The sequence below is a fragment of the Schistocerca americana genome, chromosome 1, assembly GCF_021461395.2.
Source record: "Schistocerca americana isolate TAMUIC-IGC-003095 chromosome 1, iqSchAmer2.1, whole genome shotgun sequence".
In the NCBI taxonomy this organism is placed as follows: Eukaryota; Metazoa; Arthropoda; class Insecta; order Orthoptera; family Acrididae; genus Schistocerca; species Schistocerca americana.
The window spans coordinates 755,959,567-755,975,901 of record NC_060119.1 but is presented as its reverse complement, the minus strand read 5'-3'; the positions used below and the strand labels follow the sequence as shown (position 1 = coordinate 755,975,901).

The 16,335-nt window shown below is 40.4% G+C and overlaps 1 protein-coding gene across 2 annotated transcripts in view; it reads right to left on the bottom strand.

Moving 5' to 3' along the window:
- Window positions 1-16,335, bottom strand: part of LOC124545350 — a 195,560-nt gene that overhangs the window by 29,019 nt on the left and 150,206 nt on the right. For both annotated transcript variants that reach the window (XM_047124263.1, XM_047124255.1), the window contains exon 6: window positions 10,587-10,710. In XM_047124263.1, the coding sequence (XP_046980219.1) occupies window positions 10,587-10,710 (124 nt within the window). The remainder of the gene's footprint in view (window positions 1-10,586; window positions 10,711-16,335) is intronic.

Sequence of the window (16,335 nt, the reverse complement as noted above, 5' to 3'; positions counted from 1 at the left end):
TTTTAAGGGGCTGAAGGTGTGATAATTACATGAAGCGAGATCTAGACTATAGGGTGGGTGCTTGAGTGTCTCCCACCAGCCTCTGTTGCACTCAAGGTATATGCTGCTTCTTGTGTCAACCTGTGCCCAGCACGGAACTTGATGCACAGTCCTATGATGGTTTTCAACAGATATGCTGTACAACACACATTCTTTGTTTTCCGAAGGCTGTGTACTGGTGTCTGTCCTTCAGCAGCCAAGAAATGAGTAACAGTATGTTGGTCACCTTTCGGAAAGACATGAATGTCGCACTACGCCCTTACCTTCATCTTGATGCTCATATACCCACATCAGAGTCATGCTATGTTGCATATACACTGCAGTGATGACCTCAAACATAAACTTTTTGATTTCCCCTTATATTATTGAATGGCTGTTTGATTTGCTCCACTTTGAGATATGTCATGCGTGTGAGAGGTTTTTTTCTCCTTGCAAGAGACAAGTTTCCTTTCTTGGTACATTGTGGTAACTTGTATACATCTGTAAAATTTAAAATGTTCCATGTGCCAATGGCACAATTTGATGGCATTTCAAATATAAGATTAGCTATCACGTCTTTGTTTGTGATTAACAAATCCATGTTATTTATCAGTATAAATGGACACAAATGTTCCCTCTTACTTACTCACTGGTCATACCGGACTCGAGAGTCCATTACCGCAGCAACATATTTTTGCCATTTGTCCCTGTCTTGGGCTATTACCTTCCATTCACCTTCAATACCTAGGCTCCTCAAATCAGCCTTCACATTGTCCTCCCATCTATGCCTCGGTCTCCCCACAGGACGTTTTCCTTCTAGGTGCCCTACCAGTACTCTGCGCGCTGCCCTGCCCTCATCCATTCGAGATACGTCACCCGCCCATCGCAGCCTACATGATTTAATAATACTGATTATGTCAGAGCTTGAATAGAGTTCGTGAACCTCTGTTATGCAGTTTTCACCACTCTCTGCTAATGTCATCCCTTTTTGCTCGGAAAATTTTCCTCAAAATTTTGTTTTCAAATACTCGAAACGGCTTTTCATTTTGCACAGTGAGAGACCAAGTCTCACACCCATACAGCATAACCGGTAGAATAATAGTTTTGTATATTCTAATCTTTAAATTCCTAGACAATATCCGTGATGAAAGTAATCTATTCAGTGAGAAGTAGCATGCATTTCCCGCCCATAATCTCTTCTTCAGTTCGGATTCAATTTCATTTCTCGAAGTGATGTCCATGCCTAAATACTTAAATGTGTTCACTTTTTCAAACTGCATGTCTCCAAATCTTAACGTTTCCTGATCTATTGCTGTTGACGTTCTAGTAGTAAACAGGTATTTAGTTTTGTCTTCACTTATCCTTAGACCTACATCTTCACTAGCCTTGATTAATGCATTCGCATTTGCTGTTACAGATTCTTTCCTATCGCTAATGATGTTTAGATCATCTGCATACCTATTTAACTCCACACCCTCTGAATTATCTGCCGCCATTTGTACAATATATTCTAGGACAAAATTAAAATGTTGGGGAGACAGGGCATCTCCCTGCTTAAGCCCATTCTTTATTACAAATTCTTCTGTCTCCAATTTCCCCACGCGTACTCTACCTTTGGTGTTTTTCAAACTCGCTTGTGACAGCCAGAGCGAGAGCACCAGCAGCAGCGAGTACTGTTTGTATAAAGCGTTTATTTTGCATTTTGTTTACGACCTTCCACTAAGGAAGGGATTCTATTTGTGTTTATCTGCTCTGCATAGTAACTAACAGTTCTTGATAAAACTTTACGTAGTTTTCGTGTTAGATTTCTTAGTGTTTTCTTGATCGTTTAGAACAGAAAGCGCCCTAAAACCGTCTTTTGTTTGTTTCGCGGCCGTTAGCCACTAGTCACTTGAATCAGCAGTTGTCTTGTGACAGCCAGAGCGAGAGCACCAGCAGCAGCGAGTACTGTTTGTATAAAGCGTTTTTGTACTTATTTGCTGCGCTTAGCTTTTAAATAGTTTTTCTGGGAAAACCTAGTGTAGTTTTCGTGTCTCGTATTTCAGTGAGTGTTTCTTGATTATCAGAGTAGCTCATCAGAAGATTATCTTGGGAATTTGTCACCGTATAGAGTAGGGTAAACATAGTCATGTGTAGGGACTGTGGTTGTTGTGAGCGGACGCAAGGAGAATTGGCCACTCTTCGGGGGCAGGTGGAGGCTTTGTCTGTTAGGCTCATCGAGCTCGAGGCGCAGGCGTCGGCTCGTAGTGGCGTTGGGGCAACTGTGGTGAGACCTATGCCTACTTCGGTGGCCTTGGAATCACATGGAACCCCTGATGTCGCTGCGTCTTCCGGCAGTGAGCATCTTACCGGTCAGCCATCACTCCAGGGTGAATGGCGGACAGTGGTGGGCTCGCGCGTGCCTGGCCGAAAGGCAAAGGTGGGATCTGGCCGCGTGGCAGCTGCCTTACCCCTTTCCAACAGGTACGGGGTGCTTCCTAGTGGTGATGACATCGTTTCCGAGCCACCACAGGATGCCTCGCCTGTTGGGCCAGTGGCCGATTCTCCGGCAAGGTCCCGACAGTCACAGAGGGCGGGCCTATTAGTTATAGGGAGCTCCAACGTTAGGCGGGTTATGGAGCCCCTTAGGAAAATAGCGGGTAGGTCGGGGAAGAATGCCAGTGTGCACTCGGTGTGCTTGCCGGGGGGTCTCGTCCGTAATGTGGAGGAGGCCCTTCCGGCAGCTATTGAACGCACTGGGTGTGACCGGCTGCAGATAGTAGCACATGTCGGAACGAATGACGCCTGCCGCTTGGGTTCTGAGGCCATCCTTGGTTCCTTCCGGCGGCTGGCTGATTTGGTGAAGACAACCAGCATCGCACGCGGAGTGCAAGCTGAGCTTAATATCTGCAGCATAGTGCCCAGAGTCGATCGCGGTCCTCTGGTTTGGAGCCGTGTGGAGGGTCTAAACCAGAGGCTCAGACGACTCTGCGACTATAATGGTTGCAAATTCATCGACCTCCGCTATTGGGTGGAGAACTGTAGGGCCCCCCTAGACAGGTCAGGCATGCACTACACACCGGAAGCAGCTACTAGGGTAGCAGAGTACGTGTGGCGTGCACACGGGGGTTTTTTAGGTTAGAGGGACCCCCCCCCTTGGGCAAAACGATAAAATACCTGACGGCTTACCAGAGAGGACATTATCATCGTTGATAAAGAACGTCCGTCCTCAGAGACCAAAAACAGGAAAAGTCAACGTAATATTGGTAAACTGCAGGAGTATCCAGGGCAAGGTTCCTGAATTAGTATCTCTTATTGAAGGAAATAGTGCGCATATAGTATTAGGAACGGAAAGTTGGTTAAAACCGGAAGTGAACAGTAACGAAATCCTAGACACAGAATGGAATATATACCGCAAGGATAGGATAAACGCCAATGGTGGAGGAGTATTTATAGCAGTAAAGAATTCAATAATATCCAGTGAAGTTATTAGCGAATGCGAATGTGAAATAATCTGGGTTAAGTTAAGTATCAAAGGTGGGTCAGATATGATAGTCGGATGCTTCTATAGACCACCTGCATCAGCAACCGTAGTAGTTGAGCGCCTCAGAGAGAACCTGCAGAACGTCGTGAAGAAGTTTCGTGATCATACTATTGTAATAGGGGGAGACTTCAATCTACCAGGTATAGAATGGGATAGTCACACAATCAGAACTGGAGCCAGGGACAGAGACTCTTGTGACATTATCCTGACTGCCTTGTCCGAGAATTACTTCGAGCAGATAGTTAGAGAACCAACTCGTGAAGCTAACGTTTTAGACCTCATAGCAACAAATAGACCGGAACTTTTCGACTCCGTGAATGTAGAAGAGGGTATCAGTGATCATAAGTCAGTGGTTGCATCAATGACTACAAGTGTAATAAGAAATGCCAAGAAAGGAAGGAAAATATATTTGCTTAACAAGAGTGATAGGGCACAAATCGCAGAATATCTGAGTGACCACCATCAAACGTTCATTTCTGAGGAAGAGGATGTGGAACAAAAATAGAAAAAATTCAGAAACATCGTCCAGTACGCCTTAGATAAGTTCGTACCGACTAAGGTCCAAAGCGAGGGGAAAGATCCACCGTGGTATAACAATCATGTACGAAAGGTACTACGGAAACAAAGAAAGCTTCATCATAGGTTTAAGAGTAGTCGAATCATAGCTGATAAGGAAAAGCTGAACGAAGCGAAAAAGAGCGTAAAGAGAGCAATGAGAGAAGCATTCAACGAATTCGAACATAAAACATTGGCAAACAATCTAAACAAGAACCCTAAAAAGTTTTGGTCATATGTAAAATCGGTAAGCGGATCTAAATCCCCTATTCAGTCACTCGTTGACCACGATGGCACCGAAACAGAGGACGACCGAAGAAAGGCAGAAATACTGAATTCAGTGTTCCGAAACTGTTTCACTGCGGAAAATCGTAACACGGTCCCTGACTTCAGCCGTCGCACGGACGCCCAAATGGAAAATATTGAAATAAACGATATCGGAATTGAAAAACAACTGCTATCACTTAGTAGCGGAAAAGCATCCGGACCAGACGAGATACCCTTAAGATTCTACAGTGATTATGCTAAAGAACTTGCCCCCTTTCTATCAGCAATTTATCGTAGATCGCTGGAAGAACGTAAAGTACCTAGCGACTGGAAGAAAGCGCAGGTCGTTCCCATTTTCAAGAAGGGTCATAAATCAGATGCGAATAATTATAGGCCTATTTCGCTTACGTCAATCTGTTGTAGAATAATGGAACATGTTTTGTGTTCTCGTATTATGACGTTCTTAGATAATACAAATCTCCTTCATCATAACCAACATGGATTCCGCAAACAGAGATCATGTGAAACTCAGCTCGCCCTATTTGCCCAAGAAATTCACAGTGCCGTAGACACTGGCGAGCAGATTGATGCCGTATTCCTGGACTTCAGGAAGGCATTTGATACGGTTCCGCACTTACGCTTAGTGAAAAAAATACGAGCTTACGGAATATCGGACCAGGTTTGTGATTGGATTTAGGATTTCCTAGAAGAAAGAACACAACATGTCATTCTTAACGGTTCAAAATCTGCAGATGTAGAGGTAATTTCGGGAGTACCGCAGGGAAGCGTGATAGGACCTTTATTGTTTACAATATACATAAATGACTTAGTTGACAACATCGGTAGCTCCGTGAGGCTATTTGCAGATGACACGGTTGTCTACAAGAAAGTAGCAACATCAGAAGACTCGTACGTACTCCAGGAGGACCTGCAGAGGATTAATGCATGGTGCGACAGCTGGCAGCTTTCCCTAAACGTAGATAAATGTAATATAATGCGCATACATAGGGGCAGTAATCCATTCCAGTACGATTATGCCATAGGTGGTAAATCATTGGAAGCGGTAACGACCGTAAAATACTTAGGAGTTACTATCCGGAGCGATCTGAAGTGGAATGATCACATAAAACAAATAGTGGGAAAAGCAGGCGCCAGGTTGAGATTCATAGGAAGAATTCTAAGAAAATGTGACTCATCGACGAAAGAAGTAGCTTACAAAACGCTTGTTCGTCCGATTCTTGAGTATTGTTCATCAGTATGGGACCCTTACCAGGTTGGATTAATAGAAGAGATAGACATGATCCAGCGAAAAGCAGCGCGATTCGTCATGGGGACATTTAGTCAGCGCGAGAGCGTTACGGAGATGCTGAACAAGCTCCAGTGGCGGACACTTCAAGAAAGGCATTACGCAATACGGAGAGGTTTATTATCGAAATTACGAGAGAGCACATTCCGGGAAGAGATGGGCAACATATTACTACCGCCCACATATATCTCGCGTAATGATCACAACGAAAAGATCCGAGAAATTAGAGCAAATACGGAGACTTACAAGCAGTCGTTCTTCCCACGCACAATTCGTGAATGGAACAGGGAAGGGGGGATCAGATAGTGGTACAATAAGTACCCTCCGCCACACACCGTAAGGTGGCTCGCGGAGTATAGATGTAGATGTAGATGTATAAGTCTAACATACTTCTTTGGTATTCCAAGTTCCAAAAGAATTCTGTACAATTTTGATTGCAATACTGAATCATATGCTTTTGTAAAATCTATGAAAAGATTATGAACTGGTTTATTGTAGTGCCATTTCTTTTCCAAAATTTGATGCAGGGTGAATATTTGGTCTATAGTTGATCTGTTCCTCCGAAAGCCAGCTTGGTAACCCCCACAATTTCATCTGCATATGTTGTAGGCCTGCTTAGCAGAATATTCGAGAAAATTTTGGAACATACTGGTAATAGCGATATCCCTCTATAATTACTACAATCCATTTTGTCACCTTTCTTAAAAATTGGGATCAGAATCGACTCCTGCCACTCTTCAGGTATCATCTCTGAGTTCCATAATTTAGATATCACTTTGTGAACTACTTCCACCAATTTCTGTCCCCCATTTTTAACTAATTCTGCAGTTATGCAATCTGATCCTGGTGCTTTCTGGTTTTTCAATTTGTTGATTGCATCTCTTACTTCCTTTAATGTTGGCTCAGGTCTCTGGGGTTCTGCTGTATGTACTTCGTATGCCTGCTCATTTCCTGCTTCCTGGTGTACATTTAATAGCTGCTCAAAATATGCCCTCCACTTACTTAATATAGCACTGGGGTCTGTCAGTATTCCCCCAGCATCCCCTCGAAGTTCATTTGTCCTAGTCTTGAAGCCCTTACTATACCCATTTATGTCTAGGTAAAGTTCCCTAATGTTTTTTGTTTTACTGTTTGTTTCCATTTTTGTAATTTGATTGTTCAAATAATCCCTCTTCTTTGCCCGTAGCCTACGACCAACTTCCCTTCTCAAGTTCAAGAACTCCTCTCGTTTTCTGTCTCCCATTCTATCCCAATCTAATCATGCTTTTCTTCTTTCCTCTACCAATTTCTTGCATTCCTCATCAAACCACGATTTCCTCCTGTTCTTCTTAATTGTACCTATTGTGACCTTCACTGCCTCTTTGATATTATTCCTCACAGTGATCCACTGTTTATTTACATCCTCATCTTGATCTTCGTGTGTCCTGAGAGCATCAAACCTATTTGAAATTTCTATCATGTACCTTCTTCTAAAGTTTTTATCATTTAGCTTGTCAGTGTCAAACCTAACAAGTTCTGCATTGTGACACCTTGATGTTGCTGTAGATAGCCATTGGTGAACTTTGGCAACTACAAGAAAATGATCAGAATCGCTGACTGCTCCCCTGAAAGTCCTAACATTTTCTATACTAGTGTGCCATCTCCGATCTACAAGAACATGATCAATTTGGTTTTGGGTGTGTCCATCCGGAGAGACCCAAGTTGCTTTATGAATGTCCTTCCTTTTGGAATATGTGCTCTCAACAATCATGTCATTTGAAACAGCAAAATTAACCACCCTTGTGCCATTATCATTCGAAATGTTATGCAAACTTTCCTTCCCAATTGTAGGCCGGAAAGCTTCCTCCTTCCGTATCTTCGCATTAAAATTGCCTATAATTAATTTTGTGTTGTACAGGGAGAACTCATCCCACAGTTCTTCATAAAAGCCATCTTTAACAACCTCTTCAGTGTCCTCAGTTAGTGCGTGTACATTAATTACTACAAGTCTATTCCACCTGCCGGACAACACTATAACTGATAGTCCATCACTAATGAACCTTTTATCTCTGATTGCGTGAAGCATTTTTCTATGTACTGCGAAACCTGTTCTGAAACTGTGGGCTTCCGTACCTCCATAGAAAAATGTATAGTTACCCCTCTTTATGCTACCCTCCCTCTGCCTTCGAGTTTCTTGAATAGCTGTAATGTCTGCATCGCGTCTATCTAATTCATCTAATAATGCCTGGAACGTTCCTGGCCTGTTGAAACTTTTAACATTCTATGTTCCCAACCTGAAAGTTCCTTTCGCCCTGAATCTCTTCGAAGTAGGTTCCGCCTGGAGATCCGAATGGGAACTTAGTTTACCTCCGAAATATTTTACTTCAAAGGGACCCTTGCCCATTAATGTTGTTGATTCTTGATGAACAGATTTGATAGTTAGAGAAGAACAAACATTCCCTCACAGTCATAAAAATACTATGTGTAAAATTTATTTTGCAGTCATTTGTAACTATTGGACTAACCAACAAGAGATGAGCTGTATGTTTTTAAGTATGTGCAAGTATTATCCAACCATCATTTAATTTCTTCTGTTTTCACCACAATCACAAAGAAAATGACATTTCCATATTTGTTGGTCACTGCCCTATACACTTGATCAGTGGCCCCACATACTGGATACAGAGTTAAATCAATTTGTCATTCATGATGAGGCACCTGAGTCAATGTACCACATGTTCAGACTCATCGAATGTGAGGATACTATAATACCTGCAATGAAATCTGCATCTTCATCAGATTTATTGGTCTTTATCTTCACAATATGACTCAACAGCTTTCTTTGGATTACTTGATACCACACACGCAGTTCCAAAGTTCTAAATGTGCTCGTACAGAGAACTTCCAATCTCCAACTTATGGTCATTTGGTTTCTCAATAAGGAACTGATTTTGGTTGAAGCTTAACTTCATATTCAGCTGAATACAGGTAAAACAGAGTAAAAGTCCACATACACAAAAGCTAAATTTAATCTTGTCAGGGACTTTTCACTCAGCCTTTAATCAATTAGTGCTCTCAGTAACTCAAATACTTGAATGTTGCTGCGCATGAAGGAAATTTATTTGATTATTAGTAATTAAAAAGAAAAGCCATCTCAACCATTAAACATAACAACAGAATATATATTTTTACTTACTCCAAATATCACACAACACACAGAACATAAACCTTACAACCAGCAAATACTTATGTATATGTTGTAATCTCATGAATAACTGTGGGAACATAAAAAAATGTATTCTGCTGCCTTACAGTGTATGCCATACATAAGTTCAACATGTATCTCTGTAATATAAAATTACCTTATTACTGATCCTAAACCATGAGTCAAAATGTTTGGCTCACATAACCATAACAGTATTTCCAAAACGAACAGCATAGAGACAGCATTGGTGAGTACTATTTCTTAGCCCTTTCAGTTATCAAACACATTAAAAGACCAACTGTGAAATGTGGAAATATTCTTTTTCCCAACTTCCAATGGAACCAGCCCCAGAATTAAACAAAGAACAACTAGTATTTTTCCAGCATTATAATGACCTTAGAATAAAAGTTGACAATTTTCCTAGTATGGCTCTACTTATTGCAAAATTTACAAAACAGGGCCCTATCTTAAAGCATATATCACATCACACCAAAAACAAAGAAAAAAAAGTAGCCCCAGCTGAGCTTTAAGGAATCTAAATTACACCCCTCTTCTGCTCACACACATGTACTGTCAGTTGCGCTAGGAGTAAAAGCTGTTATGATTCTCACCGATCAACAATGTGTTGTTGTCCCTCAAATCCTTCATCATAACTTTTTGGCACTCCTGTATAAAGGTCGCTGGAAGGTTAATGCCTACACAAGATCTTACCCAGTGGCATGCATATTGACCAAGTCTATTATTTGGTATTGAACACATGAGCCACACTTCTGCAGAAAATCATGCTGTGCCTGATATAAATTTTCCCACCCTGGATGCTCCCAGACAAGCCATTGCAGCATATCTGTGCCAATTTTATAGACCCGTCTTGAAAGCCAATGGATCTGGTCATTGCAAACATTTTGTTCTAGTACCCATATTATGTCCAAACACTGCCACTGACACTATCAATAAAAGCCTTTGCCATTAAATGGGTGCATAACATGAGTGGCCAACCACCTTGGTGGGACAGTTTCCATCAGATCACCAAAGTTATGTGCTGTTGGGCTTGGTAGCACCTGTCTGTGTCTGTTGAATGCATTGGTAAATGGAGTGCATGAAAACTGACAACAGCTGGGAGAGAGATGCACTAACCGCATGCCCCTCCATATCCACATCCAGCGATGCCTATTGGCTGAGGATCAGTTGGTACTATTGGGCTCTCCAAGGACCATTCAGAAGGAGAGAGAAGAGTTTAACATGACTGTTCTGACAATAGCCCACAATCAATTTCCCATTAATTACAGCATCTTCACTGTTTAACTGCGAGATAAGTTAGAATACAAGTTTGTTCCATCCGGAAATGATCATTCTCTCGGGCATAATTTGCAAGAACTGCTGCCCAGTGTCACAGCAGATTACCATACAGCTGTTACTTGATACCACACATGGCCACTTCAATGCAAGTACAGAAGCATCAGGTTTTGTAATATAATTTGATTGTGATGTTACTCTCTGTGACACATTATTGCTGCACATTAAAAATATAGTGTTACCTCAAGTGCCTTTTATCACGCTACTGCAAAATAAAATTTCAATTGTATCATATAAGCTCAGCTGAACAACATTTTATATCAGTTCATCAAGACACAAATGGAAAAAAATTGTCACACACACACACACAAATATATATTAATTACATTATTTGCTTATATTGCAAGGGGAGAAAACTTTCAGAAAGGGATAATATTCACCTTGTCAGTAATTTCAGACAACTTTTTACTCAGAAAATTGTTTTCTTCAGTTATCAACTTCATTTCTTGCTGCAGACTACTTAACTGCTTCAAAAGGGAATCCATTGTGATGTCTCCTTTGTAACTGAAACAATTAAACATAAAAATTTATGTAACCAGTTAATGAAATCAAACATTTAATGAAATTGAAAAGAGTTTCAGCATTCCTTACATTTCCTGTCACTTGTATGATTTTGACTCTAATTTAAAGAGACCTAAGGCAAAACCAAACAATGGAAAACCCAGAATGGAATGTAAAAATGTTATGAAAAGGATAGTTACTACTGATTATATAGATAGCAGAGATGCTGAGTTGCAGATAGGTCCAACAAGAAAAATGTCATAAAGTGAGCTTTTGGTCAAAAAGGCTTCTGTCAAAAATAGACAACATACATACACACACTCATGCAAAGACAACTCACAGACACATAACCATAGTCTCTGGCAGCTGAAGCCAGACATATATAAATAATATTTCATAGATATTGCTTATCACATAACTAGTCTCAGATTATCATATGTTTTGTTGACTACATTATATAGGTTATGTATAAGATTGTATTCACAGTTACATTAATAAAAGTTTATCACTTTTTTCAGTAGATAGAAATACATTAGTTTTAAAAATGCTTTTTTCTTTCAGCCATGTCTCTACCACCATCTTAAATTTATTTTCATGTAATTCCCTTGTGCCATAAGGTGTACTGCTGAAAAATGTTTTGACAGCGCGTAAAAATTATTTTTAACTTTACTTAACTGAGCCCAAAGAATGTCTAGTAAGTTCCTATTTCTGGCACCATGTAAATGCACATCTGACTTACTTTCACACTCATGGACGTTCTGTTTATCAAGCATAAGTACCTTTAGTGTGTAGAGGCTGGGGACTTTTAAGTGGCTTATGTTCAACAGAGTATTGTTTACAAGATGTTGATTTGCTTAAGTTAAATATACATCTGATATGGCCTCCTTCTGTTAGGTAAAGACCTCTTTTGCCCCAGTAGAGTTTCCCAAAAGAAGTATCCCATAATGTAAGTGTATATGGAAAAAGGCACAGAATGCCATTAATCATGAGTTATTAACACACACATTCCTTGAGTTTCCTTAAAAGACATAAAGCTCTTGCCAGCTTCCTACAGAGCTTTTCTGTGTTGGTGTTCCAGCATAATTTAGTCTCAAGGTAGATACCTGACAACTTTACTGAGTCATTTTGTCCATTATAAAATTTCTAAGAGAAAAGGGGGTATGTTCAGTTTTACCATTATTTAATGTCAGCCTGTTTTTCTGGACCATCAGAGCTACCTTTTCCATCATGGCATTGTTCATTTGTTTGACAGCATCACATCCTTAGATGATGTGATAAAAGTCTGTCTCGAATGGACATCAGAGATTTATATGGTAGTAAGTTAGGGAGGTCATTCACATTGACAACAAATAAGAAAGGACCCAGTACATCTTTGTGGGACTCCATATTTTACTTTCAGAAGATCAGATTAATTATTTGAATTTACAGCTACCATCAAGTTTGTACTTGCCAAATATTATTTCAGTAATGCTAGTTCTATTTTAGTTTCTCCATATGTTTCAAGTTTCTTAATAAAAATTCTATGTGAGACAGTATCAAATGTGTTAGGAAGATCTACTAGAGAGGCATAGCTGTACTGCCTATTTTCAAATCCAATAGTACTGATAAACAGAACTTCTTGTACAACCTTAAATGCTGATAGAACACTTCAGAACCCATATTAGGACCTGTTGAATAAGTTGTTACACTAAAAAAAATCATTTAAGTGGTCTTTCATTAAAGTTTCAATAATTTTCGAAATTATTGGTACTGTAGCTATTGCTTGGTAATTTTGGGGCGAATTTATGTCTTATTTTCTGTATACAGGCAAGACAATTGTCAGTTTGTCTAGAAACGTTCTGTCTCTAAACATCCTATTTATAAGTTGAGACAGCAGACTACATATAGCATCTATTATTCTTTTTATGATGTATATCTTTGGTTCTGGTGTTGCTTAGTGATCTGGCAAGATCCAGTATGGCCTTACTATAAATAGTCTACTATCCAAATTCTGGCAAGTCTACCTCAAGCTCTGTTTCTTGTGAATTGGGAAGCCGGTCCAAATTGTCATCTAAATCACTTTCATTTGACATTTCCCAGAATTTATAAAACTATTATTTAGCTCACCTATATTTGGTAGGACTGGTAGATTTTCTGCAGAGAGCCCTGCTTCTGTATTAACTATTTTCCAAGAAGTTTCACCTTTCTTACTGGACTGGGAAATGTAGGTATCATTTGCTTTTTTTCTTTACAGAAATGACATATATTCTGTATTTTTTAATTTGTCATATGAATGTCTATTCTCATTAATAGTATGGCATTTGTTATAGTAAATTCTTAACAAAATTCTTAAATTTTTCAAGTAAGGTGTATACCAGGTAGTTACATTTTTGTTTTGTCCCTGCCTTACATTTGATTTCTTGTGCTTAACAACGAGGGAAAAGTACTCATTAAATATAGTTGTAATGACATGACATAAATAAGCATCATTCAATGAGTCATTCCTCATGACAGTGGTACACCCATCTATTGCTAAAAATCTTTGTGTGCGATTTCTTACATTTAGTGGTTTTAACTGTCTCACAGGTCAAGGTTATATTGGTTGAACATGATCTTTTTTGGATCAGTTTACTTTCTGGAATATTCAATCATGGTCAGACAACATAGATTTAACAACACTTAAAATTATACAAACTCTGCCAGTGTTTGATGTCTTGGTAGGCTTATAGTTACGATAAGAGAAATTGTACAACTTGAGGGTCTCCAGTAGAAGGTTACTTTTAGTTTTAATAAGCACAGTAGAAGGTTACTTTTAGAATTTTCAATTAACACATCATTATTGATGTCACCAATAATTAAAAATTTATGACTCTTGTATCTAAGTAGGTACATTATCAGATTATTTATTTGCTGTATAAAAATGTTAGTACTAGCTTTGAGCACACAGTACTCGCTTGCTACCATGTCTTCCTGTCAGGGAAGTGAATGGCAGTAGTTTTAATTTCTAATTCACATACTAAATGCTTGTCATCTATTATCTTAACTGTATAATAAAGGTCACTTTTCATTAGTAATTTATACCCCACCTTTTCATATATTTGACCTACAGTAGCATGCTAAAAGTAGTTACAAGTTTATAGCCAGCTGGAATATCTTATTGTGTTCATGTTCCTTCAATCAGTGCACTTTTTTTTGAGTCATCAGTCTTCTGACTGGTTTGATGTGGGCCGTCATGAATTCCTCTTGCGTGCCAACCTCTTCATCCCAGAGTAGCACTTGCAACCTATGTCCTCAATTATTTGCTGGATGTATTCCGATCTCTGTCTTCCTCTACAGTTTTTGCCTTCTACGGCTCCCTCTAGTACCATAGAAGTCATTCCCTGATGTCTTAACAGATGTCCTATCATACTGTTCCTTCTCCTTTTCAATGTTTTCCACATATTCCTCCCCTCTCCGATTCCATGCAGAACCTCCTCATTCCTTACCTTATCAATCCATCTAATTTTCAACATTCTTCTGTGGCACCACATCTCAAATTCTCTTGTGTTCCCATTTTCCCACAGTCCATGTTTCACTACCACACAATGCTGTGCTCCAAATGTACATTCTCAGAAATTTCTTCCTCAAATTAAGATCTATGTTTCATACTAGTAGACTTCTCTTGGCTAGGAATGCCCTTTTTGCCAGTGCTAGTCTGCTTTTGATGTCCTCCTTGCTGCAGCCATCAATGGTTATTTTGCTGCCTACTTAGCAGAATTCCTTGACTTCATCTACTTTGTGACCATCAATCCTGGTGTTAAGTTTCAAGCAGTTCTCATTTCTGCTACTTTATTTTTGTCTTTCTTCAATTTACTCTCAATCCATGTTCTCTGCTCATATGACTTTTCATTCCATTCAGCAGATCATGTAATTCTTCTTCACTTTCACTCAGGATAACAGTGTCACCAGCGAATCATATCAGTGATATCCTTTCACCTAAAATTTAATTCCACTCCTGAACCTTACTTTTATTTCCATCATTGCTTCTTCGCTGTGCAGATTGAACAGTAGAGGTGAAAGACTACATCCCTGTCTTACACCCTTTTTAATCCGAGTACTTTGTTCTCGGTGGTCATCCACTCTTATTAAGCCCCCTTGGCTCTTGTACATATTGTATATTATCCATCTGTCCTTATAGCTTACCCATATTTTTCTCAGAATTTTGAAGATCTTGCACCATTTTACGTTGTCGAACACTTTTTCCAGGTCAACAAATTCTAAGAATGTGTCTTGATTTTTCTTTAGTCTTGCCTCCATTATCAACTGAAACATCAGAATTGCTTCGCTAGTGCCTTTACCTTTCCTGAAGCCAGACTGATCATCATCTAACACATCCTAAATTTGCTTTTCCATTCTTCTGTATATTATTCTTCTTACCAACTTGGATGCATGAGCTGTTAAGCTGATTGTGTAATAATTCTCGCACTTGTCAACTCTTCCTCTCTGGGGGACACCACCTTGATGAAGCACTGTCCGTGCGGGTGGAGAGGCTTGCGTATCCATGGGAAGCTGAGGGCTATGCCAAAGGTAGAGGACCTACTGCCAGAAAAACCTCAGCCGATGGATCAGACTAAGAGTGTCCCACAACGTCCCATCTTGCCTATCCACTCCTAGTCCTACCCTATTCCCTGACCCAACCCAAGGTGTGATGCGATCCGTGCTGAGGGGTGCGTGGAACATGGGAAGATGTGTCGCAAATGGAGCCTCAGGGATATCGGGTGACCTCCCTGAGTAATTAGCCTTACACCGTGCGGGGTATTCGTGGTGTGGACCTTCTAGATCCCCAAATCTCGTGGGACTAACTTGGACACAACTATAGAAAATAACAAAAAAGAAACTGAGGGGCAAATTGAGACCTCAGATACCCAAACGTGTGGACAGAACTGATGGAAGGCATTTCCACTATTGAACCACGGTATAGACCTGAGCCAGAAGTGGGAACTGTAACCGAGAAGCTAGACCAGATTAAGATCAAAGGCTTGTCTGGGGCCCAGAGGAGGAATCTACTCAGGGAACAGAGGAAAAAGGAAGGAAAAGAGTGGCTTCCCAAGTGGAGGGAAGTAAAGGGACTAGAACCCAAGACCCCCAGGAAAAAACTGTCTCAGGTTGAAGGGGACACACAGACCCCACAATGTCAAAGACAGGTAGTAAGTGGATAAGGGAGGAATCAAAGACTCTCTCCTCCCTGGATAAGCGAGTCCAGAAGATACTGAGGCATGAAATAGGGAAACAGACCTATAGTATTGCAATCTCGGTTTTTAGGATGGCAGTTATCCAGGAAGGTTATCCACTGGTGGCCATTACCTCACAGCAGGAGCAACTAGTACAGATGGCCCTCTTTGAAAAGATTGGGGGGGGGGGGGGGGGGGGGGGTGCTGGCCCAGGTCCCAACTTCAGGAGGGTCTATCTAGATCATGGTGCACTCATTTCTGTCTGTGAGGGGGTGCATACAGTAGAATGGCTCAAGGACAAGGTGCCCATGATATCCCCGTGGGAAGATACACAGCTGCTGGTCAAGATGGCAGTAAAGCTTCTTAAGATCACAAAGGTATCATTATGGGTACCTAAGATCCTTAAGGAAGTCTCTCCCAAGACTATGTTCAGGAAAAT